The sequence below is a fragment of the Augochlora pura genome, chromosome 6 (genome assembly GCF_028453695.1).
Source record: "Augochlora pura isolate Apur16 chromosome 6, APUR_v2.2.1, whole genome shotgun sequence".
Classification (NCBI taxonomy): domain Eukaryota; kingdom Metazoa; phylum Arthropoda; class Insecta; order Hymenoptera; family Halictidae; genus Augochlora; species Augochlora pura.
Window position 1 is genome coordinate 7265964 of NC_135777.1, and position 24905 is coordinate 7290868.

General features: G+C 38.0%; 3 protein-coding genes across 3 annotated transcripts in view; 2 read left to right on the plus strand and 1 right to left on the minus strand.

Annotated features, from left to right (window-relative positions):
• Nucleotides 1-386: 386 nt before the first annotated feature.
• LOC144470924 (uncharacterized) lies at nucleotides 387-2055 on the minus strand. The gene is made up of 3 exons (XM_078182519.1): nucleotides 1968-2055; nucleotides 1567-1763; nucleotides 387-905 (listed from the first exon to the last, which is right to left on the minus strand). The coding sequence occupies exons 1-3, from the start codon at nucleotides 2053-2055 to the stop codon at nucleotides 387-389; spliced, it is 804 nt and encodes a 267-aa protein (XP_078038645.1).
• A 942-nt stretch (nucleotides 2056-2997) lies between these two features.
• LOC144471677 (uncharacterized) lies at nucleotides 2998-5715 on the plus strand. The gene has a single exon (XM_078183961.1). It carries the CDS (start codon nucleotides 2998-3000, stop codon nucleotides 5713-5715), a length of 2718 nt encoding a protein of 905 aa, XP_078040087.1.
• Nucleotides 5716-6732: 1017 nt separating this feature from the next.
• Unc80 (unc80, NALCN channel complex subunit) overlaps nucleotides 6733-24905 on the plus strand; it is a 40350-nt gene continuing 22177 nt past the window's right edge. The window contains exons 1-28 of the mRNA XM_078184254.1: nucleotides 6733-6994; nucleotides 7089-7244; nucleotides 7317-7419; nucleotides 8115-8163; nucleotides 9163-9189; nucleotides 10502-10522; nucleotides 10779-10924; nucleotides 11014-11161; nucleotides 11513-11744; nucleotides 11835-11917; nucleotides 12235-12318; nucleotides 12393-12443; nucleotides 12634-12764; nucleotides 13036-13293; nucleotides 13459-13634; nucleotides 13714-13874; nucleotides 16220-16362; nucleotides 18483-18512; nucleotides 20621-20750; nucleotides 21688-21879; nucleotides 21959-22100; nucleotides 22278-22631; nucleotides 22960-23389; nucleotides 23474-23597; nucleotides 23670-23850; nucleotides 23968-24109; nucleotides 24429-24538; nucleotides 24609-24799. Coding sequence (XP_078040380.1) covers nucleotides 7334-7419; nucleotides 8115-8163; nucleotides 9163-9189; nucleotides 10502-10522; nucleotides 10779-10924; nucleotides 11014-11161; nucleotides 11513-11744; nucleotides 11835-11917; nucleotides 12235-12318; nucleotides 12393-12443; nucleotides 12634-12764; nucleotides 13036-13293; nucleotides 13459-13634; nucleotides 13714-13874; nucleotides 16220-16362; nucleotides 18483-18512; nucleotides 20621-20750; nucleotides 21688-21879; nucleotides 21959-22100; nucleotides 22278-22631; nucleotides 22960-23389; nucleotides 23474-23597; nucleotides 23670-23850; nucleotides 23968-24109; nucleotides 24429-24538; nucleotides 24609-24799 — 3822 coding nt within the window. The 5' untranslated portion in view covers nucleotides 6733-6994; nucleotides 7089-7244; nucleotides 7317-7333. The remainder of the gene's footprint in view (nucleotides 6995-7088; nucleotides 7245-7316; nucleotides 7420-8114; nucleotides 8164-9162; nucleotides 9190-10501; nucleotides 10523-10778; nucleotides 10925-11013; nucleotides 11162-11512; nucleotides 11745-11834; nucleotides 11918-12234; nucleotides 12319-12392; nucleotides 12444-12633; nucleotides 12765-13035; nucleotides 13294-13458; nucleotides 13635-13713; nucleotides 13875-16219; nucleotides 16363-18482; nucleotides 18513-20620; nucleotides 20751-21687; nucleotides 21880-21958; nucleotides 22101-22277; nucleotides 22632-22959; nucleotides 23390-23473; nucleotides 23598-23669; nucleotides 23851-23967; nucleotides 24110-24428; nucleotides 24539-24608; nucleotides 24800-24905) is intronic.

A 24905-nucleotide genomic window follows, 5' to 3' on the forward strand; every position in this document is an offset into this window, starting at 1 on the left:
TCAGAATACTAAAGTTGAATCGATTCAAGACGCTCTGTCGTCGATATGAAAAAGCTTATTATATTATAAAGAATTTTTGGGGGAGGTTATAATTGTTTTCTTGGTGTATAAGAACCAAGTTATCGGTCTAGGAAGTTATGGTTCCTAGGAACGCGTGGAATGTATTTTATGTCTCATATAACGCGACGCGAGCTTGGCATACGCAAGCGACGGCGTTACACCCGTGGCCAGTCGATGACTAAGCTCGGCAGAGTTATTTTTATCAGCTTCTCGTGGACAAACAAGGCATATCATTCTCAAAAACTAGGTCTACGTGCAGGCATTAAAACCGCGGCGTTTCTCTCGTCTCCGGTGATTCCAGTCTGCGAATACTGGCGGTGCGCGCGTCAGTTCTTCCGACCGCCAAAAATGGACCGCAACATTTTCCGGATTCTGCTGAACACGCCTTTCTTCCTCAGCTTTTCCGGCTTCATCGCGGAGCTCTTCTCGCCGAGACCGTACGCGAAATCCGTCACAGAGTCGGTCTGCTCGGGAAGCGGCGAAGCTGTTATCTCTTCGATGGCCACAAATTGCTTCTCCGTCTCTCTCGCGGCTGCAGCAACATCTTCTCCGCCAATAGAATCGCATCCGGGTTCTTCCATGACGTTGTTGGTATCCTCTATCCGAGTCTCCAGTTCTTCTATCATTCCGTGCAACACGCTGTCGGATATTCTATTTATCTCGTTCGATTCGCAATTTTCCTCGTCTCTTTGAGCACAGGTAGCATCTGTCGGCGTTTCGACGACCGCGTTATGTATTATTTGGTACATATCGCCTTGGCCGTGAGTGTCGCTAGACGTTTCCGCAGTCTTCGTCTGTTCCGCTGTCGATGCACTGTAGTCGATGTTGTGCACAATATGTTTTACCTAAAAAATAGTATACGATACATAACCTATTCGGAGATACTGCCACTTGGTTTTCTTAAAATTACGATTATTCTAGATATATAATAAATAAAATAATATAATAAATAAAAAAGAAACATTTGAATAGAGTGTTCCCTGCTATAAAAATTCATCCTTAGAGAGGTTAAGCCAGAAGCGAAAAGTCGACAAATAAATTTAATATTTTCTCTGCCCTGTCTTAACGAACAGATTAGGTTAGTAACGATGATAGAGCATTACGCTTGGACAAAAGTTAATGTAGACCGTTTAATAGTTGTAGGAAATAAAGTTCGCATAACATTTACTGTATGTCGCTTTTTATTTATCCTTAACTTTTTCTCTTTATTGTCATATAGTTGTAAATGCAGACATACAATAATATTACGAAATAATACAAGTAAAATAGGATCGAATCACCGTAATTTCGTCGAAAATTATAAAGCAAAAGATTAACGTAGATTTTTTTTTAACGATTAGAATAATAAAAACCTTTCGACATTGTTTCGGTAATTTTGAAATTTGGTAATTTTCTTTTGGTGCCTTTCTAACATCACTAGAAAACGAATATTTAATTTATGTATATCTATTTTAATTTAATACATTTTAAAACATTCTAAATATGCAAATACGGCGAATTTTTCACCTGCTTCTCCAACGTCGTTAGAAATGATGGCAAAGGCGTCGTCGAGTCTCCGATATGCAAGTTTTTCAAGCCCCGCACCATGATTTCGATATGCTCCAAGGCACCCTGTTCGTTTTGCGAGCAATCGTTCATACGTATCGTCGTCTGTGTCTGAATATTCGTCAGATCTCCTTGGCTCACCATTTCTGACTTTTCTGCTAATCATCATTTTTACCGAATGAAAAGCTTTTTTACCCTCTAAATACCTTACACAACAAATTAACCAATAAATAATGAATTCGGTGAGCAGAAAACGTTGTATAACGCGACGAACCTTTCTACGCGAATGAAAGTAATGAAACGTTAATGTACAAGACTATGTTTCGATGAAATTTTATCAGCGTGTGAAAGAAATAGTTTACCATCTCTGTCGTCCATAACATCGAAAGCTTCATCCATTATTTTCTCAATCAAACTTTTCGCAAATGCCTCGATCATTATTTGAGGCATTCTCACCTCGTTAAAAGCCTGAAGTCGCTGCCGCCAGTGTGTAGAAAACGATTGTCCTATGTCATATGTCTCGCTGACAGATTATACGAATTACTTCATATTAATGGCATTAATATCCGTTTACACGAGACAGTGATCGATTATTTTTTTATTAACTTTTGTAATCATGATTACGTTGAATGAATAATTTACCTTCTCTTGTGACTATCCTAACATCTATTCAGATTTGTTATTAGCTATCATCGTGCCGAATTTTGTAGTTATTTAGTTATTAATAATTATTTTATTAATCATGTCCAATGCTTACATTTACTTTTATTACTCAAGATTTAAGTTACTCATTATTCGTGATGACTTGATTACTTCGTAATTATAAATTATTAATCATGAACATGATTTCATGTTAGCCATAATCAATAATTCAAGTTCTTTTATAGTCAATTTTTAAAATAGTTAATTATTTGTTATTTTAGAAGCGGAAAAAATTACCTGGAAAATGCGCGTCTATGTAAACTGGCCCTTATCGTACTACTCGTAGCTTTGTTTAACCATACCAGTGTCAAAGTAAATTGCAAAAGTAAATGGAAACCAGTAAAATGACTTTCTCAAAATAGCATCGCAGAGTCGTCGAGGTTACGATCGCATGCAACATGTTATTCCTCTACCAATTAAAAATGTACTATACCTAAAATATTATCGTCTTGAACAAAATTATAATAGTCACAACCGAAGGTTAACATCGGCGAATTTACTTTTAAACTGTGATATATGTAAATAATAGAGCAATAATTCTGAAGATGTATACACTTCAATGGAGCAATTAGTAAACTTTTAACGAAACGCCGGCAATCGAAGTATAAAATTTAGCTGCGATGGAGACGCTAGTAAGATTTCTAACCTCGAAACCATATTAGAAGTTTGAAGATTACCGTTTCAATTGAAATGGTTGAAAACAAGTATGCCGAAGTAATCGCTAATTTCGATACAGAAATTCCAGTTACCGACGCCAAAGGTGCGCGTTCCGCCTTGAGCACCATCAGAGAACACGGTAATTTGAGCGGCTCGCAATTATACCCTGGCAAAGTATTTAAATACGTGAAAAATTCGAGAAGCATGAAATACGACGAATTTGACAATTCCACCGGCAAAAAGGAACATTCGACCGAGCCGTTCGACATCGACTTGCTGTTGAAGCACTACGCGGGCAATTCGAGCATGGAAAGCTCGATAAACAAAATGTTTGGAACAACGACAAACAAAGGTACACCTTGCTCGCGCGATCCTCTCGATAGCGAAGTGTGCAAAGGCGCGGATCGGGGGCCGTTGATCGAATTAGGCGCGGTCCACAAAGCATTCAATTTGTTGCCCCCCGAATCCTTCGAAAATGTTTCACCGCTAGCATCCCGTCTCCGCGATGCCATAATTAAATTACAATCCCTGTTAAGCCGATGCAACAACAACGAATTGGAGCAGATTCTCTCGAGCGATCCATCGATCAAACTCTGCGAACGATGCGGGATGATCAGTTACTCGAAGCCTGGTAACGCATCGATGGAGTCACGGCAATCGCCGCCCAGAACATCCTACTTTCTAAACACACAAATATTTTCGAGCAAAGACGCCGAGGACATGAAAGCGCGGAAAACTGTGGAAAAGTTTCGGACGAAGAAGCAGCTGTCCGCGAAGCGTTTTGGAAAGTATTGCGACCGTTATTCCCCCGATTTTCCACAACACAGCGAGAAGAAACAGAATCGTAAATTAACGGAACAGAGATCGGCCGTCGATGTTGAACCGGACGACAAGAAATTAGGGAACGCTTCTCAACGAGTGGAGATTATGATCGCCGAACGCGAGAACGGCGTCGAAACGGGAAAGACGCGAATCGTGCAAAGCGTGGTGAGCGAGCCAAAACCGAATAAAACAAGGGTCCACGATAATGCTGTGCCGAAGAAGAGACACTTGCAAAGCTGTAACAATGTTCTCCAAGCGTCTGAATCATTGTTTGCGGAAAGACAAAGACCTACGGCGTTGCGATCCAATGACAAAACTAGCCGCTGCGAAAAGACGGATCAAGATTGTGTTGTTGAACACGCTAAATTCTTCGAATCAGCTGATCGCAACGCGACGGCTTCTCTGATTGATAGTAACCAATCGTCGACGAGAAGCGAAGGAAGCGCCAACGGAATGAGCGAAAAGGTGGTAAAAGATATTTCGTACGAAAAGTCAAAAGTGGATGAATCCAGGCCCCAAATTACACCGTCAAAGGACACGGAGGACGCGATGAATCATTGCAGCGTAGACTCGATCATCGATACGATGACGTATTTGGCACACGGTCCGTTCGATTCTACAGACACCAAGCAAGAAGAACTCGTTGTGCAATTCAACGATGGAGCCTGGATGCAATCTAGAAACTCTAACAATAGGCGCCGCTTTATTTTACATGCCGACAGAGACTGCGATCCGCGATTAGCCTCCGTATTTAATATGTACGACGATAGATCGAAGCGTTTGGATCTGTCCGGGAGCAAAAATAAATACGAAAATGTTAAAAATAGAAGTAACGAACGGTCCGCCAGTCTCACTTGTATGATCGAAAACGATTCCCTGGAGGATTGCAGCAAAGTGTTGGCCCCGCGACTCGACTCCGATCGCAGCGCTAGCTCCTCGTCCGCGGAAAACATGATACGCGAATGGATGAGTTGTCCGCGGAAGAACGAAAGCAACGACGACGTTCATAATCAAGAGATAACGATCAGCTCGTCGCCCCTTATAATCGGATTGGACGTCAAGCTTCAAACGCCTGGCACCAACGATAAATGCTTGTGCTGCAGAGAGACTTCGATCGATAAGCAACGAGATCTCCAAACTAAGCGTTCGGATGAAAATAAGAAGAGGGACTTGTCGTCGCCGTCGAACGATCAAGAAGAAGCACACCTGTCGGTGAAACTACGAAATAGGAGTCAGGAGTCGTTGGGCAGCGATGCGAGAAAAAAGAGATGTAAACAAGTGGATAGCACAGCGAGTAAAAAGTTTGGTATGAGACAGTTTTTCGAATCTCTGAGATCGATTAAAACGGCGAGATCTGCGAAAGCGAAGGACAGCAAATATTGGAAGTCTTCGACGTTGTCCGGCAAGAATTTGTCGTATAGTTCCATGAAAAATGTTCCGCGGCGGATTAGTTACAACGAGTCGTCTTTTAAGAGTTTGATAGACGACGACAGGGGGCACGGCGAGGTGGCGAACACTTTGTCGCTTTATCGGAAAATTCTCGAGAACACGAAAGAGTTGGACTGGGACAGCTTCAAGCGATTCATCGGAAGGCTGCACGCGAGTCAAAAAGCGCTCTGGCGCGATATTTGCAACGCCATTGACAATGAGGCGAAAAGGCTGGCCGACAAAGGGGACGGCATAACGGAAGTATGTATAGAGATCAGTTCTGTTCGCTGCGAAGGAACAAAGCGCGCGGAAAGACCGTGCAGCAACGAGATCGTGTTCGAGATGGACATGACGCTCGGCGATGTTGAGGGGTTTCTTGATAGCGAGCCGGCTCCTGCCGAGAAAAGCCAACTTGACACCCTCTGGAGAGCCAGCGAAGTTATTAGAGTTCGAAATGATCACGTCTGTAATATTGAAGTGGCCTCCAATCAAGCTGAGTAGACAATGTTCGCTGCCGCTGTTCGCTTTACGTGTATGTTACTTGGACTATACATCTTGCGCGCGTTATATCTCATGTTTCTTTATTTTTTAAATTTCAGTTATTCATCGTGTTGAAACATTAGGCGAAATGTAATGCACAGTCCTGAATAAATATATATATGGACACCCTTCCAGATGGAACAATTTTTCTATAATCGAATTAAACGAGTTGAATTTTTTCAGATGATAGAAGAGCAAGTTTGCTAAACGTACTACATTTCTAGCGAAAATTGCAATCGAGTGCATTCTCTAACTATTTTCATCTGGAAACTGGAACAGTGCATTTTTTAGGTCGCCGTAATTTTTATATTCGTATACATGACTTCTATGACTTGGTGTATTTAATACTATCTCTTACTATCTTAAAACTATTCAACAATTTACGTCAGATTATGTCAGGCAAGTGAACGAAGCCTAACAATATTTTTATTGGAAATGTTAATTTCACATCTTATTTTTAGAACAATCGTCAAAAAGATTATACACAGTACGATCGATAAAGCGCGTAACAAAATTTATCTTCTAAATATATCGACACAGCTAAATGGTTAAGGTATCTCTACTGTGCCGTATCCAATGGCCGTTACTGTTGTCCCGGCTCTTGTCAGTGAAATTCAAGGCGTTGCGCGTTGATTCGGATAGCGGAGGTTGACCCGTGCCTCATCCCATCTGTAATCATCGTGCTTTATGCAGTACTCCAAGAAAATCAGGTAGGTTTTCGGTGGATAAGTAGGTTGGTAGGGATGATGCCGTGGGAAAGGGTGGGTCGGCCCTGGCCGCGCGGCGGTGGTGGTCCAGCGAGCAGATTCCTGGGCTGATCGATGGAACGACCGGCGCATTGGATTTCCCCGAGAGTAGCGCGCGCATTCCCATCCTTTCCAACAGCATTACGTCCGTCGTGTGTCGGTGTCTTTCAGTTACTCACGATCCTGCCGCGGTGGTGCATCCACCGGTCCCCGGCTAGAGTGCGGACACATCTACCGAAAAAACGATGCAACTGTGTCACTAGGCCGAGTGGCACGTGATCTCTGCCCTGTCCTTGCACGGTGCTGCTGCTGTTGCCTCTTCTTGCATCCGCGACAACGGTTCCACCACGATCCCATCGACGAACCCCGATCTCTCCGTGCACCGAGCGATCCGGAAACAGTGCGCGAACGATTCGCCTCCCGAACAATATTAAATCTCGCCGAATTTCAACCTCTAGCACGCTCCTCCACATTGTAGCACGGTCGACGCGAAGGTACGTAGCTCGCTAAACGAGACACTCCATATCCGGTTCGATGGGGGAACAGACTGTCACAACATTGACGGGGAATTGATTGATCCGATGACAGACGGCCGCTGATCGCCGAAGCGTGCTTGTTGCGACGCAAAAACACCGGCCCCCGATGTCGTTCGGAAGCGAAGACTCGGTGCGTTCGTTATTGCCAGAGAGAAACACGTGGCGCTGGGAACTTGTGATTGATTAATCATTCTCATCCGATCTTATGGTAGGGCTTCTTCTTCCTCTTTCTATTTTCTACGCTGGCTCGTTCGATGTTAAACGTTCAGCGTTATTATAGATATTCATACTGGAAATATGGATAAACGACGGTCCGTCGACGCGAACCTGCAGGAACTGGCCTTGCCCATTCCAGTTCAGATGTTCCTTTGGCAACAGCTGAGGTACAAGCTCTCTTTAAAGCGCTCGAGTTTGTTTAACCCCTTAACAGCGAGACACGATATCTAGCAGACTCTACTGCAAATATTATCGCTTATTGTTTCTACTATAAGCGGATCCAGGTTATGTTTAATTTTTATGTATAAATTAATGTCGTATTCATTTTATAAACGATATATTTTAATGAGCCACAAATTCGGATGTCCGCAGTTATGGGTTAACGAAATTCGAAGAGTTTAAGCTATTTTTATTGAAGAAATTGTACTATTATTTCGGAGTCAAATTAATTTATTAATTCGCGTCGAAGTGGTTCGCAGAATTCCCTCGATCCTGCATTAAAGAAGTTCAACTGCTACGCAGTATCTGTTCCAAGTATATCGGCGATTTTCAAAGATATTTTAAGAACCGCTCGATTGATTTTGTTCACTCTGTATGTAACAATCGACCGGACAATAATTGGATACTGCAATTAGTTGAACATATCAAATGATAATAAATGAACAAAATTTTATTCGATAGTTATTCTAAAATACGCAGGCAGCTAATTACAAAATTAAAACCGCAATTAGAATTTTGACAATTCATTTGTCCGTAAAATTACATTAGATGCAACAATAGAAAGAGTTATTATTGCATTGATTAGGGTATTTTTCCTGTTAGCTATCCAAGCTCGACTTAATTATTACGTTTATGTTTACAGGCCATTTATACGTTCGAAATTAGGCAAGCTACACGAGGCATTATGCACGGTAAAAATTTTCATTTATTTATAAGTGTTTCTTTATTTGAGAAAGAATGGGAAAAGAATGATTGCGTGTATATGCGTACGAGCGACGTAAAACGGTATTGTTTGGAATAAATGTGGACAAACTCGTGTCAAGATGTTTAACAAAAATTCTTCAGAGACATTATTCGTGTTAATAACGGAATTTTATAATTAAAACTCCGATGTTTCGGAAGATTTCTCGCTTTAGTTATAATCAGGATAATAAATTCTTTGAGGTTAGTATTAAACATTTTTTTATACAACAGTAGCGCGTTTCTTCTTCGAGAAGATGATTATTTATTCTCTTAGAAGTACACCTTATTCATTAAACACGTTAATATATCCAGAAATTGATTTTGAAAGTACTTTGCAAAACCAGACGAGTCGATGTCATAGAATGTACATTATAACACTAACTGTATACTTAAATACTCGATTCAAGGTCAGGTTATGTCACAAACAAACGCATGCAGAATATTATCTTGCTTCGAAAAGTTCGTCCGGTATGAATGTTCGTTTCTTATCTTACATTTCTGTGTGATGTACATACCACAAAATACAGCTGATCACGAAAACAGAAAGATAGCAAGGATTTTCTGTATGGCAAAGATTATCAGGTAGAAATCTCTAAAAACTCAGGTGAAAAATAGCATTACGCCACCGTCGAGTTTGTGTGTCGGTTTCGAAAACAATGTGTTCAAGCTTTTTGCACTCGTGAAATCTGGCAGAAAATTATCGAGCACCTTTGAAACTAATATCGCATCAATTGTTATTATAAATATTTGCTTAAAATATTAATGATATTTCGAAAACTGCTTTGAATCGAAAATTTGAAGAAATTAGTTTGATCGTCGATTTCACGTCGTGCAAAAATTCCTTGCAAAACTATGTCCCGTCGAACCCTTGGTTTTCCAATACCTGTCCCACCTGCACTAACAAAAGTAACCTCCTCTGCGCTGCCGCCTCCACGTGTCATCTGCAGTTCTGTCAACTCGCGCCAGGCCATCATGTAAGTTCGCTAAGCTTGGATGCCTGCCTGTTTCCCCGATGCTTGCAAATTTACTATTCAATTAATTCCGATGAAACTTTTCTTTAGAAATAGTTAGCGATCGACTAGCAATTACATTCGAATCCGCTTGTGACTGCAATTACGGCGGATTGCTTTTTCCTAATAGATTAACGTTCTGGCGTTTACAACAACCGAATACGTTGATTCATACACGAATGACTACACCGCATGCATTTCTTTCTTCGGAATTTGAGGTTATCAGGATACACTGACTATTCGAACAATAAATTGCGGCGCTAATAAGACCTTATTTCGTAGAAATGAATTTCAGACGAGATTCGAAGGATTAGAAACATTTGGGACGCATTGAACATTTTGATTCATTAATAATTAATAAAATCCCTGTCGAGACAATAGAATCCCTGTTAAAGTGAGTGATTTATCACTGAACTGCGGATTTTATGCTTTCGTGGTAAAAACGAGCAGTTAAAATATAAAATTGTAAGGATGTAAGAAAAATTCGACAATATTGTTACACTATTCTTAACTTATCATAATTATTAAAGGAACAATTTATTTTTGTTTAATTTCTGTTTCTTGTATTCGTTGTGGAGAATTGTTATTCTGCATAGAGATCCGCAGCCTATTTATCGCATTCGCTGTAACCTTAGCCTAATTAGCCCTCGTAAAAAATTCTGAAAAATGATCTTGACATATAATAACGGTATCGTATCCTGTACTTTTTTAAGCACTGCAACATTAGTAGTATCTCCTAGGCGTGTAGGCATGGTTTTAAGTTGGAAAAGTAATGTTTTGAATCGAACAGTTTCGCATACCTTTTAGCACCGTTTGGTATGATACTAACACTAGATCACCAGTATCACCTACCTTTTAACACAGTTTTGATAGGCTCACTCTTTTAATACCACAGTAAAATGAAAAATATTTTTGTACATTTCAATAGAAATATATTAAATATAGAAATTTTAAATATTTATATATTTAAGTGTAAAATATAAGTTTATATATTTAAATGTAAAATATAAATTTATATATTTAAATATAAATGTTTTAAACATAGAAATGTTATATATTTCAATCTCATCAATACACTTGTTTGATATCAATTTATCAAATTGTGCGATGCAGTAATGTATTATAACTATAGCTTTGCATTTTATTATTGTCGCAAGCACTTTCTTTCTACTTCTTCCTTTTCTCTTATTTCTTCACTATTTTACAATCTTCTTTTTATTATATCTTACGGAATTATACGCTAATAACAATTATTTCAATTTCAATGCATACGTAGGAAACGAAGGAAGCTTGCACGGTGAGTATTTTAAACCATTTAATTAAATACTGATCAGTTTTGTCATTCTGTAGATATTCATTTAATATGGGGTACTTAAAGGTACTTGAATAATTATCCGAGAATGTCGAATAAAATTTTGTTTGTTAAAGATTTAAATGATTTAAATGGATCCAAGTATCGCGCTATAATCGTTGACGCATCAGTAGTCGATTGATGAAATTAGCCCCGCAGGAACCGGAATATTTCAACGCATCCTTTGATCTTATACTTGTAGTCTCTCGAGAAGGTGTTGGTACAGAATCTCCGCAATGATCTGACGCCCAGCTTGAACCGGATATTGGGCAACGTGCCACGGTGGCATTTGATCCAAGCCGCTCTTCCCTACGTTCTCCATGCCACGGCCAATCACCTGCACAATAGGTGGGTTTTTGTGCCTTTGTAAACTCTATCTATAAAAATCTGTTTGTTTTCATTGTCACGCGAAAATCGGTCCCTATTTAATCCTCAAGGAAGGACTTTCAAACTCTCGGCGCCATGGAGACGACGCTTCTTTACATACTCCATTGGATACTCCTCGACGCCGCCGAAGAATGCGCGGAGACCGAGACCGATTCCGGAAGCCCGTTTTACTACTTGTTTTCTATACCCACCATGACCGTGAGTGTTTCTCAAATTAATCATTTCGCAAACGATCGACCAATAGTCGAATGACGAAAATTACTCGTTTGTATATTACAGAAAAATAATTGACTCTTGTTCTTTTAATTTTAAATAAATTCAATTCTAATTTCTACCAAACAGAGATAATTTTGACCAAAGATGGTATAATTATCACTGAAAAATATATGATTTTCAACAAGTTACGTTGTTCTTAAATACACCATACCATTTCTACAAATAGTGTTTGTTAATGAAAACAAGCACAGTCTAATTATAAGTATAATTTTTAATTTTAATAATTTGTTCAATTTATTTATCAGAGCTTGATAGAATATTCATTTTCGACAGTTGTTCGTCTACCTCTTCGCCCCCTTGTGCAATCATCTGAAAGACATCGACTTCAAAACAAACCTGCGGTTGGAGAACGGCTTAAAAATATGGACGTCGCTGTGCGAATGCCGGCATCCGGATACGCCTTGCTTCACCGCTCACTGCAGGATTAAGCCCCAAGCTTTATGGAATCGCTCTTTCAAGTCTTCTAAACAACACCAGATATCCGACGATGTATTCGTCGGCGGGAGTGAGTTGCTTTCATTTTCTCTTTGCAGTTTGTAATGTATATTCAATTATTTTAAATTTAATTATATACTCGTACTTGTATGATTTTCAGACGTTGAAAGCCCGCCTAGCCAATCAGTGAGTGCTTTTTCGGACCAAAGCATCGACAAACAATCGAAACAGCAAGACGACGATGTAAGCGAATTAAAGAGTGCGACGCAGTTGGAGAAAATGAGAGAATTATCTTCAATAACAGCCTGATCAATAAATACGAATCAGTAAAAGCAAACGAGACTGTATCGATTTTGGTAAACGTGTATTTTAGAAGTAACTCAGAAATCTCTATTTTCACATTTTTCACGTGTGAGATATTAAAAATAGTGAGAAACAAAGTGCTTTTACTGTTTTATATTCGGTTTCCTTATGTCTGTTATAAGCGCATAAAATTCGCATTCATAATATAATCCGTTTTGATTTAATAATAATTAATTAATAATGTTAATAATTGTCAGAACACTTGGGTATCATCGCCAAAGGATACTATATTTCCTGAGACTATCCCCGAGGAGAGTTCCGGCGCAGAAGACGAACACGTAGTGAGTATTCGGATGAAACGACTTTAAATTAACCACACGTTATGATCAATGAAATAATAGAATACCTTTGTTAGGTTATCTTCAGATTACCATCTCTCAGCGAATCGGAAAAAGCGCTCGATGGGGTAACGCATAATTTTAATTATGTCACATTAAACTTGATATTAATTTCTTGTACGATTTTACTTTTTCGCGTGACTATTCCGATCCTTTTTATTCTATTTGCTATTCTATTTTATTCTATCAGCTGTTCTGTTCTTATTATCGTCGTACAGGTTTCTATTATTTATTCAAGCAATTTGTAAATTAATTTAGGGGCAAGGCAGCATATTTCACGTGGCTATGGGTCGAACGGACGATTTTTCTAAATCAACGTTGACGATCGAACAAGTCACAGCAATTTCAGGACTGGATAAACCATATCAGGATAAAACCTTAACCATCGGGTTTGTAATTTACACCTGTACCTTAAACTTGATCAACACGTTCGCTATCGTCATTCCCTTTGTTCATAGTCCTAACATTTTTTCGGAATTTTTCGAAATGTTCATCGTACTTAAATTAAAAAGTCATAGACTTAAAAGAAAAATCTAATTGTTCTTTTCTAAATGAAATTAATATTTTATACCACTAATATTTTATTTGATATCACTAGTAGCGAACATGTTAATTGATCGCGACGTAACACGATTCTAAAACGGACAACTGTTTGTTTAGTCGAGTGGCGGAGAAGGAGAGAGCAGACAGATACCATAAAATGGAGAAAGAATCGCAGGAGGCTTCGAGAACGAAAACGTCGGGTTCTCAAAAAGTTGGAGCCAGCGAATCCAGTACACCAGGACCCATAAACAGTATCGCCGTTGACATGGACGTTCGCGCTGCTACTTTTCTAGACGTAGCTGTTCTTAGGTGCCTTTTCGTTCCCCAGTGGCAGGAGGAAGGTGTCCATTGGGCTCTACAATTTTTATATCATCGGTAATTGTTTCTTATGTAACTAATGATGAGCAACAATGTTTTAAAAAAATAATACTAGAACAGTAATGCTTTTGACTGTTCAACGAACGAATTTAAAATCGAATACCCTAGTAAAGTTACACAGTATTTTTTAAATTACTAAACAGTTATTTTATGAACTAACAGATTACGTATGATCAATGAAGAAACGTCGGTGCAACAAATGCCACGTCGCCGCAGCAATTCCCTACCAATCCCAAAAATTGAAGTGTCGATTTATCAAAGTCCTGAAAGCAAGAAGAAGGACGTGGCGAAGGAACTTATAGAAGTGCCGGAGGTTCGAGAGGTGACTTTATTAACCGGTGCGCACAGATTTATCATTCCTTGACGCGTGTCGTATATAACGTCCTCGTCCGATTGTTTTTTAAAATATTCTCGTAGGACACGACGGCGAGCCGAATCATACGAGACGCGCCAGCGAGAAGAAGAAGAGAATGAAAATGGCCGATCTCAAGGCTTTCGTCGAAACGAAATTGTTGTCGAAATCGGAGAAGGCACTTGAGAAAATTGGCCAGGAGGAACCCAAGATGCTGTTCGAACAGGTGAATTATGCCGATATTATTACTTGAACGTTTTTCAGACATTTCGAAATGAGAAATATTTTGACACACACGTTCAATTTTTCAATATGTATATACGCACATGATAGCATATATCTACAAGTTCTTCAATTTGTCACAATATTTGTATATTTCCATGCAATCCATTTTAAAAATTTAACGATACGTTTCAAAACATTTTTTTTTATAATTTTGTACAGAAAAATCTTCGAAGTGTACCAGAAATGGAAATATTTTTGCTCTCTACCGATGGACACCTACCATTTTTCGTATAGATCATATCGATTAGGTTGTACGATTATGCAATTGCCAATTTGGATTGAGATACAAGCAATGTATTCTTCAAATACTAATCAGTTATGAAAAATATTTGATTTTTCCTATACAATTAAAGCGAAAGTAAAAAATATCTTTAAAGCTAAAATTAAAATTTTCGCTAAAACAGATTTATTAAATTTTCTCTTAACGCGCAAGATTAAATTGTTCCAATCCATGCAAATATCAATTGTCATATAGTACAACTTCGAATATTCGGCGAAGAATACCTAAAAACTCTACGACACAGTATTACATAAAATTATTTCAACTACATTCTCGCATGATCAACGTACTGGGTAAATTCACACACGAATGCTCTTTTCTATCACCTTATCTGCTGATGTACAGACACATTACCTACTACCGAATAGCATTTTTATCGTTAGAAGCATTCATTAGTGATAAATTTGCTAACGTTCTATTAACGATAAATATATTAATGCTCGTTTCAAATGAGATTTTGAAAATCACGCTGACGTGTACATCGATCTCGATGTGTTCGTTAATATCCATCCATTTCGCAAACTCCTACCGCCCCTAAGAGATACCCTTCACGATTGACGTGGCAAGTTCTCGGAATCGATTCCTTAATGAGGTTAAACATTCCCACAATCGATCTATTCCAAAGAAACTGGAGCTTTCCACCGCGAGAAAAAAAATATTATCTCTATTAAATATTGCCTCTTCTTGATCATCGATCTGCATGAACGCACGAAGAATTTTCCACGAATATTGAAAAACATATGCAAACAACTTGTCGATTATATTTAAAAACAATAGGAATACCCTCGTAATGTTAAAATTACTAAATTTCGTCTACTTTCGATGAAAAGGAAAGTTACTTTTGTGGGAAACTATTAACTAAATTCATTTCTCCATTGGTCAATAATAATAGTCGATCGAAGTCTGGATAAACGCACTCTTACTTGTAAATACATTATATAGGCTAGTGAAATTCATAAAGAATGTTCATAATATCCACGCACATTTACTTCGAGTCTGTCGCCCAACATTAATTCGAATAATTAATTTAGGTGGCCAATCACGACACAGTTTCATTGCCAAGCAATATAATATATTCGCAATCACATATGTATGAAAATATTCTTCACACGCATCCTCTTCGTATTCCTTAGATTTTCATTTCAATTAATTTCAAATAATGTTTTGGAATATTTATGAATCTATGCCTGAACATTGTGCACCACTTTTATGAAATGCACCTGTCAAATCAGTTTTACTACCAATTGTTTAACGTTGATTATGCTGTAATAATAGTAAACAACAATAGTTCGTAATAGCGAACGATACATTGCCTAGCGTAACATCGACAAAGAATATCTATTTATCCACACTTGCAAAACTTCAATCGTACGCACAACATTCAATTAAAATGTGTTACATATTTTGACACTGTTCAAATAGAAACCTGACATTGCTTTTAATCAGATAGTAATAGCGAATGATCATGCAACAATATTTATCTGCTTGTTCTTCTAACGAAAGGAACACCGATGCGTATAACTTGCTTGAAAATGGAAACAGAACACATTCGATCGATATTTTTATCGAATCCAATATTCGATAATGTAAATTTTTAAGAACGCACGTTTGCGATACTTCAAAAATTTATTCGGTTAACCGTGCTAACAACAAACGTTGGGTCCAGTATCTCTAAGATTAAAATAACTTATATAAAATTCATTAATAAATATTCGCAATACAGTATGACCTCCTTATAATCGCACTGCTCGGGGCTCATAACACAATTATAGAGGGCAGCAATATATATATATGATTATGCGATCGTTTCATTGGCTGACGGCTCGTTTCTGTTTAGTTCGCTTCTTTATCCCCGTCTAGAAAGCTGAAAATGGGTATCATGAGGAAAATAACGACGACACGATCACAAGTGAATCCAGAAAAAGCAGGATTATAGGGGGACACGCTGTATTTATCTAAATGTTCGAGTTCGATTATAATACAACAATGTATAATTTTCGTCTCAGGATACCCATAGAAGTCTTGATACAGGGGATGATCATTTAACGAGACCCACATCGACAGCTTCGAAAATCTTCGAAGCGAAGGATGTCGATCACATTAAACACCCTACGAATTTAATAAAAGGAAAGAGCATGCCAAGTTTAAGGTACGTATCTCAGTTTACGGATAGAGTACGATAAAAACACGGAAAAATTATTTGTCCAACATAGAATCTTCTTCTTCTTCTTCGTTTCAGTTTTATTCTTGCTAGGTCGTGGCTCTACATACACGCGCGTTCTCGCATAGCTTTCTCTCTCATACGCCATACTTCTTTGAACACTTTGGCCGGTTCATTTGTTATTACAGCTTCGTATAACATTTTAACAGATCTAATGGCGCTTGCTGTATTTGAAAAAGTGAGATTCAATATTAAATATAAAAATAACCTAGCTTTAGTTATTAAACTAAATTAAAAAAATTTCTGTGGCTTTTCACCCTTATAGATAACTGACTGTATAACCTAAAATTATGAAATAGACTGCGATTTATTTACAGGCAATTTATTTGTAGAACAAATTGGTTCGAAAAGAAATTAATATTTTGAAACATACAATTTTTAAGTAATTGGTATACGTATCTATCATTTCTGTCAATTTGACTATAATCTGTGCACAAAACGTTCGCCTCCTGAGTTTGTCTCTACAATGTCGAGTTTCTAGATTCTCAATTATCAGAAACGTGCTTGGAATTCGCGTGTATGTACGTGGCCATGGATTTTTGGTAGAATCGTACAATGATTTAAACGATAAAATTTAAATACTTTCTTTTCTAAAACATGACGTAGTATGCTTAAGCTGTATGCAATCGAGAATAAGCGTTTCAGTAGATCGATAATATATCGTTTTAAGCCTAGAACATAATCAGTGTTGGGTAGCAGCAACGTTTGATAAGGGACATGTATTTTGTACACAAAGGTGGCATTTCTCGTCTATTATTTCTATAAATTTAATTAAACATTATCACTTTAACTTGTTTCAATGTAGTTCATAGTTATTTTTAAATATTCTAGATCCTCAAATTAATTAAACCTACGTACGCTTTTAAACATTTATAAATAATTAATAACAACTCGATTGTTCATTATAATATAAATAACTTGATAGCTGTTTTTGAGATAACTCGATAAAATAATGCAAATTTTCAAGGATAATCGATACACACGAAATTGAATTAATTTATTTATAAGCTTAGCGTGTTTATGAAAACGTACGTTCTACTAAGAAATGCCAGTTTGACTCGATAATATCCTTTCTGTATAATCTACTTGTAGTTAAAGGGATACAAGCTTATTTAAATCGCTAATTACGAATAATATAAGCACGATTAAAATAAATTACATAACAAAAATGGTAATAAATTAGAAGTGCGTAAAACTTTATATCATTATTACCAAAGCATAATATATTTACTTAATTTCAAATAGCATTCTAAAATATTTATGCTTGTATTTACAGCTAAATTCGTTTATTTCAAAATAATCACTGCTTCGAAGTATCGTAAATATTCTTTTTTAATTTGTTATCACCGTTTCAATATTGCGTAGATTTTAAAGAATTAGTTTCACCCAACACTGACAGTTATCTGAAATTTCAACCGAAACTTCGAATCCAAAGTTTCTGAGAACCGTGTTGCATCAATGAATGTGCTTGTTCTTTATGCTAATAATAATTGAAGAATTATGCTTTCTTTTTTCGCCGGAAATTTCGTTCGCAATGAAAGAATGTTTCTAATATTCTCATGGATATACAGTGCCACTGCTATAATAATATTATATTAAATATTTGTAGTATACCTAATACACTTTGTACAGAAAACTTCTTACAAAAATTTTAAAAAAATTCTTCTCCTACAGAAAGATCATAAACATTTAATTCGAGATACAAATATATATTTTGAATCTTTTTTTAAATTAATTTATTAAAACATGACTTCCGTGTTCCAATTTTGGCGGACACAAAACGAATCTTCGACATTTTATCGCAGATTGTTTAGTGAGAAAATAGACCGCCGCAAACGAGTTTTCAGATGAAAAAAGAAAACGTTGCAACGCTTCGGCGTAAAGAACTCGCTCGATCTCAATTTGCAACACAAAATCGTTCGTGTATCGCATAATTCGACGACGAAACATCTTCATTGAAAACTGATGCCGTTAATGTGTTTTTCTCTATGTGTGTCTTTTCTCTCTCTCTCTCTCGTTCGCCTTTTCACACCTGAACTCGTGCTCAGCTGCTTGATTAACGAGCTGACCGCGGGAGGGTAAGTCATCAACGTCACTCGGAGGAAGTTCCTCGTACTGTGCAGCCTCGGTTTTACACGCTTCTTTTACGAGCTTCCCGCTTCCGGTAGGGCGCACAATTATCCTTAAAACACACGCCACGCCCTAGCTGCCCCCCCCCCCCAAACCACCCCCCACCCCGGCACGTTGGCGAAGTACAACGTAATACTGTAAACACGTCATTCTCTCATTGCCTATCCCTTAATGTTGCCAAGACCGTATATATCCATTATCAGATATCGATAACCAGAATCATCGGCAGGCCGTCGCAGTGGCTACAGAATAAATCTTCGTACTCTGATCACCAACTTCCGGTCGATAACACAAATGGTCGATATTATAAACCGTTATACATTCGTAACAAAATGGAACAATAAATCTAGGTTTATTCGAAGCTTTTATTTTGATTTAATCAATATATTTAACCAATTGAAATTTGAAGTTTTTTCCTTTATAATAAACCCCTTGAAATTCGATGTATGTCCTTAGGGTAATATAGTCACTTGTTTGAACTGCGAGGAAAGCGTGAAAGTCGACCTTATCCGAAGGTGTCAAGCGATGTTTCCGGCTCGTGTTCGCCCAGTGTGAACAACATTTGGCATTCAACCGCACTGGTTCCTGCGCATTGTTACACTGACACGTGTATACCTGACCTTAGAGCCGAGCTATAATCCTTACCGCAGAACTGTCGCCCTAAAGAGGAAGACTTTTGTGCTCCCGTCTTATTGCCTGCTTCCGGTCAACTGAAACGCGTACGATGGGAAATTAAATTGAATAGCGGGTCACTGGCGTCGAGTAGTCCAAAGTATTGTTGTACAAAGTATAATACATGCTCAAAATAATTTAAAAAATTTTATCACGCGCGTGCAAAATATAAACTTTACAATAATTGAGGCATCTTCGAAAGGAAATTTATAACGCGAATATCCTAGAAAACCCTTCACGAAACGTAATCTTCGATAATTATATGTGAATGTACTTCACTGTCCATTTCCTCAAGCAAAAGTACACCACAACTCGTGAGCTTGCAATTTTTTAATGTTTACCACTTTTATAAGTTTTTAATAATGTTCCAAGTTTCAAGAACCATATGAACAATGATTTCTATAGAACGATGATTTGAACCCATTGCAGAATTGTGCATGACTTCAGGCAATATTTAAAACGAATGATAAACGTTGCTCCCAAATATTGTTTAATAAACGTCCAAGTAATATTTGTTATATCGTCACTTTAAGTTTTACTTTATGGAAACTAGTTTCACCTTAATTAACTATCGCTCCGAAATAGTTCACTTTGTTATAACAATGTCGCAGTATTTTTTCATTCTTCCAATGCCTTCACAGTTTTGTTTTTGACCCGTGCGTTTAACGAAGATAATAATTATTTATTATGACCCATTTAAAAACCGGTTCGAAGGAGATAAAACTAAAAATACAATATTTCTCTGAAAACACCATAAATCTTATAAAATTTTCGTAAAATTCGCTGGTTGGTTTCTTTTACAAATAAAGACTAAAGTGGCGATATTGTCCTATAACAGTAACATTTAGAACAAATTTGATAGAATACTTCATAAACCAACAAATTCTTTTTATAAATAATACGATTAAATATTTGAGTGGTGACTAACAACTGTTGAAAAACTTCCTAAAGTTGTCTAAATAGAACAATCTTCCCAAATGAGTAACAATAAATATTAGCAATTTTGTTAGACATGATTATGCTTCCAAAATCAACGGTTCTATTTTCTAAAAGATTAAAGAAAACTTTGACCGTATTTAATTCACGTTTTATCGTAATCTACGAGCGATTAAATAATAACACGCGTTCACGGAGAATATAAAATTTTAAATTATTAAATTTTTATTAAAATTTGGGATAACGTGTGTAGTGAGATGCCGTTTGACGAACGCATCGAGCATGCTACCATGGTATGGCAAACACGCACCAAACGTAGACCAAGGACCTTAGAGCTGATATACAAGTAGTGCTTAGCTAGGATTCACATTGAGAGTATAGCATGTGGGAGCAGTTGATACCGGCGGTATCTATTTATGCCAGGTCTCTGATGAATTCTAACTTGTAGGTACATCGGCGATACTCGTATTGAGAGGAAGCAAAGTCGGTTTTATAGTCAATCATACACCGCCCCGAATCCTATCATCACCGTCACGGAACACACACCCACTCCATCCCCGGATTATATGAAGCGACAGGTAGGAAACGTACAAAATTACATTAAACCCCGAATTCTCCCTATACTACACTGTTATTTTCGTTGTTGTCTTTATTTTGTTCGATGGTGAACGACCGCACGGAAATCTTCCACGATGCTAGGAAAGTTTTGCTGTTTAATTTGAATAGAGGAGGGCACGCAAATGCCAGCAAGTAACTCATGAGCTATAACATCATTCAATAATTAACTTATACGAGTTAGAACATCATTCAGTAGGGTGTCATTCAACATAACAATATACTTTCGAATCTCAAATGCGATCACTTCTACTTGCTTCCTCAAATTTTAAACATTTACATATCTCACGCTTTATCCAGCTTAAATGCTGTATGTTTATAAAAATTTACAAATCCATTTGTACGCATCCACCGAAACCGAATCTTCGTAAGAACTTGCCACGCGAGGAGTCTCTTACCACGATGCGATCAAATAATAAACACATCTACACTGTACACGCAGCAAGCTTCTCAAATATCGACTCTTTAAGAACGAGAATGCTGGTCCTGCAATCGCTAAAAACAATTGATCTCGTACTAAATTTACAGTAAAAAAGGAAGTGTGTCCAAGGGTAGAAATTAGGAAAATATAATGACAATAGTCGAAGCGAATACAAAAATCCTAGGCAGATGCTGGAAAGTACATTCGAATATGAACATGCTAGAAAATGCTTTCATTTAAAATGTCAAACAACATTTTATGTAACAAAAATATACGCGAGAATTCTCTTTGCATAAGATGTTAAAAATGCAAATTTGGTTTTTTAATTTTTTCAATTAAGATCTAAGAATCTGAGAGACAAATTGAACAAAACTTTCTCAGCGTCATATGTGTACAATCCTATGTGAAACGTAACGTGTCGCCTTCTCGTCATTCAACAACAAAAAAATGTAACTAATTTCGTACAATTTTCTTTCCAGGCTTCGATCGACAGTCAATTAGATGTTATCAGTATGCGCGGTAGTCGTTTAGATTCTGAAAGGAAACCTAGCCTTACGCGATCCCAGACAGACTCTAATATCACTTATGGCAGCGACGAATTTCCGGAAGCGCCCGGGTCTTCCTGTTACATCACTAAGGAAGGCGATATCGATCTGCAAGTTGTCCTGAAGGTACGTTTCGATTCTATAAATAATATCCAATGTTTCTATCATTTTATTCGCATTTGTAATTTCACTAATTCCCTGTCAGGCTGTTCGTTCAGTTGCTATGAGGGATAGCAACTGCTGTACATTGCGAGTATGCGAGAACATCTTAAATTTGGTGGAGCTTTTAATGGATATGGGAGTCATGAAACAGTGTCTTCGCGAAGAAATGGCTGGAAGTATAGCGGGTACGTAATATTAAAAATAATCCTTAATATGGAATAATATAATTTAATTTTCAATTAAAATGTTATTGTACAATATTATTCACTTTTCACGAACATCTTATATCGTTCTATCTAGTTACGAATTAACGATTTAGTTAATCGATATCTCGGCTTAATGGCCGATTTCGTTGCTTGCAGAATCGGCGACGGTGATCGAGAAGTCGGAAAGCGGGAAAAAGAAAGAGCCGTCGGAGAACGAGCACGAGTACCGAAACAATGGGACGAGCAAAACAAAATCGTTGTCGCACAGTCTTCTGATGAGTTGCGTGATTAGAGTGGTGAAACACTTGGGCTGTCCGCACACCTGCGCCGAAGGGATACGCGGCTCACATGCTGATTTCTGTCGTTCGCAAGCTCAGACGATCCTCGGCAAACTTCACAGAGCCAGCTCGAAGCAGTTCTCGCGATTTCTGAGAGCGATGGTGCGGGATCTACCGATACCGGAAATATTGGAATTCTTTCACGCGTTCACTGGATTTTGCGTGGATCCATGTTCGTTTCTATCGCCACTCAGTGAGTAAAATCGAGGGAAACGAAAATCGCTCCGTGTGTATTTGTTCGCTCCAAGCTGCTCTGTGTTCTCTCATTAATAAACAGCGATGTCTATTTTTTTATGAAAGAGGGCGCCTGAAGTCGTGAAGCTGTTCAGAGCGTTATGATTTTATATTATGATATTATATATTTTATGTTATATGTTATGAAGTTACCTCGAAATTCTGATTATCCGATGCGTTAACATTTACATAGCAGATGCTTCGTTGCCCTTGACTTTCGATCTCCGCCAGATTTCAACAATTTCTCTTCGATTATCCCGCGACAGATCAAAAACGGGGTTCGAGCAAGTCGCCGGAAGTCGCCTCGCAAACCGGATACTTGGCCAGCTACGGGGTTAATTTTATGGGAACCGGGATGTTCGCGAACACGACCATGAGCGGCCAAGGAACCATGGCCACTGGAACATCGACGAACATCACCGCTTCCTATAGTCTCGGCGGTCATAGTACCCGCGTGATAGAGGGTCACATTTTCAATTGCGTTTTCAAACCTTTGGTATCGCGTTTCGTTAAGTCGCTGAAGGAGTTGAAGAGCCAGGACAACATCGGTTTGTACTGCGATCTGCGGCAATTCATGGCTTACGTGAAGGAAGTTCACTGCGGTACGTTCCGTCGCGTTATCCTCAGCGGGATCATCGACGCTGCGGATCGGCCCAACAAACAATGTAGCAATGTTCAGACAACTCGTGTTATCAGGTAAACATTTTACAAACAATTTAAAGAACGCGTTGAATAAATGAAAATAATTTTATACCTACTTTTTTATTATAATTATTTCAGGCATATTCACCAATCGGATTTCGATGAACACGGAGACATCGGTGACGATACTTGTTATGCCGTCGACGACAGAGGAACTCGAAAATTTCTTTCGAAGAAACGGAGCACATCGTCGACGTGCGCGGTGTGTACCAACCACCGCAACAGGCGAGCATACGTCCACTGCAATTGATATAATTTTTACTTCAATTTTTAGAGCCTTCTGGAAACAGAACTGAGCGAGGAGAACGCGAAAGTCAGTCAGAGTCCTATAGTGACTTTGAGGAAGAAACATTATATACTTACGCCGAGACAGAGCGAACGGAATTTGGGAATAGAGTCTTTAAGCTCTGGCAAAGGTCGGCTTAAATCGACGCGATTTCAGATCGGTGGGATGGGTACGTATTGATAGCATAACTAAGTAGACTATGGATCTCAATGCAAAATGAAAACTTTCCAAATCGTACAAAAGAAGAATTAAAAAATATGTCTACATTCTCTAATTTAATTTTTAGTTAATTGCTTTCGAAAGGAAAACGGTAGAATCGACTCCATTGACAGTCACGAAAGCAGCGAATCGCCAACAGATGGTAGTTTTGTCAGACAGTCTAGCTTTCATTATGGTCATTATCGTAGCGCATCCGCCTCGGGTCACAGGTAAGTCTTTTTCTAGCGACAAACGCCTTTCGATACAAAATTATAACAAATAAAAAATTCAATAATGAATCGCCATGCTCCTGAAATATAAGGACAATAGTTTGTTCACATTTTGATATTAAATAAGGAGCGAACGTTTAAAACTGGTCCTATTATAGAATAACTTTGTTCACATGTAAGTAATTTCAATGATACATGTTCGAATAATTTTTCTCTTCCCTCAATAATCTTCTATTAAGCTTGAAATCGGCTATCCTTTACTGTAGTCACATGTAAATTATATATTAATAATAATGATTTTATATTGCTTATATTCAAGTGTTGGTTTAACATTCCAAAAAGCGATACGTCGAATGAAAAATCCTCTGACGAAGATCGGCTTCCGAAAAAGTAAAAAGAAAGAGAGCTTTGAAGAGGCGCCTGGAAACTGTAAGTGATAAGATTAATCGGTTTATTAATACACGACGTACCACGAGTTTTAATTTAAACCTGTCTCTAGATTTCAGTAGAAGAAATTCTTTGGAGTCCGGCGAAGCTTCAAGGGAGTCCGAATTCGTAATCTTGAAAGAAAGAAGATTAGTACCGCGGAATGCTGTCTACGATGGGATGCAAAGATTTTCGTTCTTACTAGAGACCTGCCAACCGGGTTCGGTTCCTGATCACTATCTAATGGCAGCCATTTTAGATCTTGTAAAAAACATTTTACGTCTATACACGATACTAAATCAATTTCGTAACGCTTCGGTCGAATCCGAAGACGTTTAAATAGTTTAAAACGGTTCTTTTTTTTAAAAAG

Excerpts from the sequence above, each read along its gene's own strand:
- LOC144470924 (XM_078182519.1), bottom strand. The coding sequence starts at position 2,055 with ATGCCTCAAATAATGATCGAGGCATTTGCGAAAAGTTTGATTGAGAAA. Across the intron at positions 1,764-1,967 it reads TGTTATGGACGACAGAGATG|CAGAAAAGTCAGAAATGGTG; the intron begins GTAAACTATTTC and ends AATGATGATTAG. Across the intron at positions 906-1,566 it reads TAACGACGTTGGAGAAGCAG|GTAAAACATATTGTGCACAA; the intron begins GTGAAAAATTCG and ends ACTATTTTTTAG.
- LOC144471677 (XM_078183961.1), top strand. The coding sequence starts at position 2,998 with ATGGTTGAAAACAAGTATGCCGAAGTAATCGCTAATTTCGATACAGAA.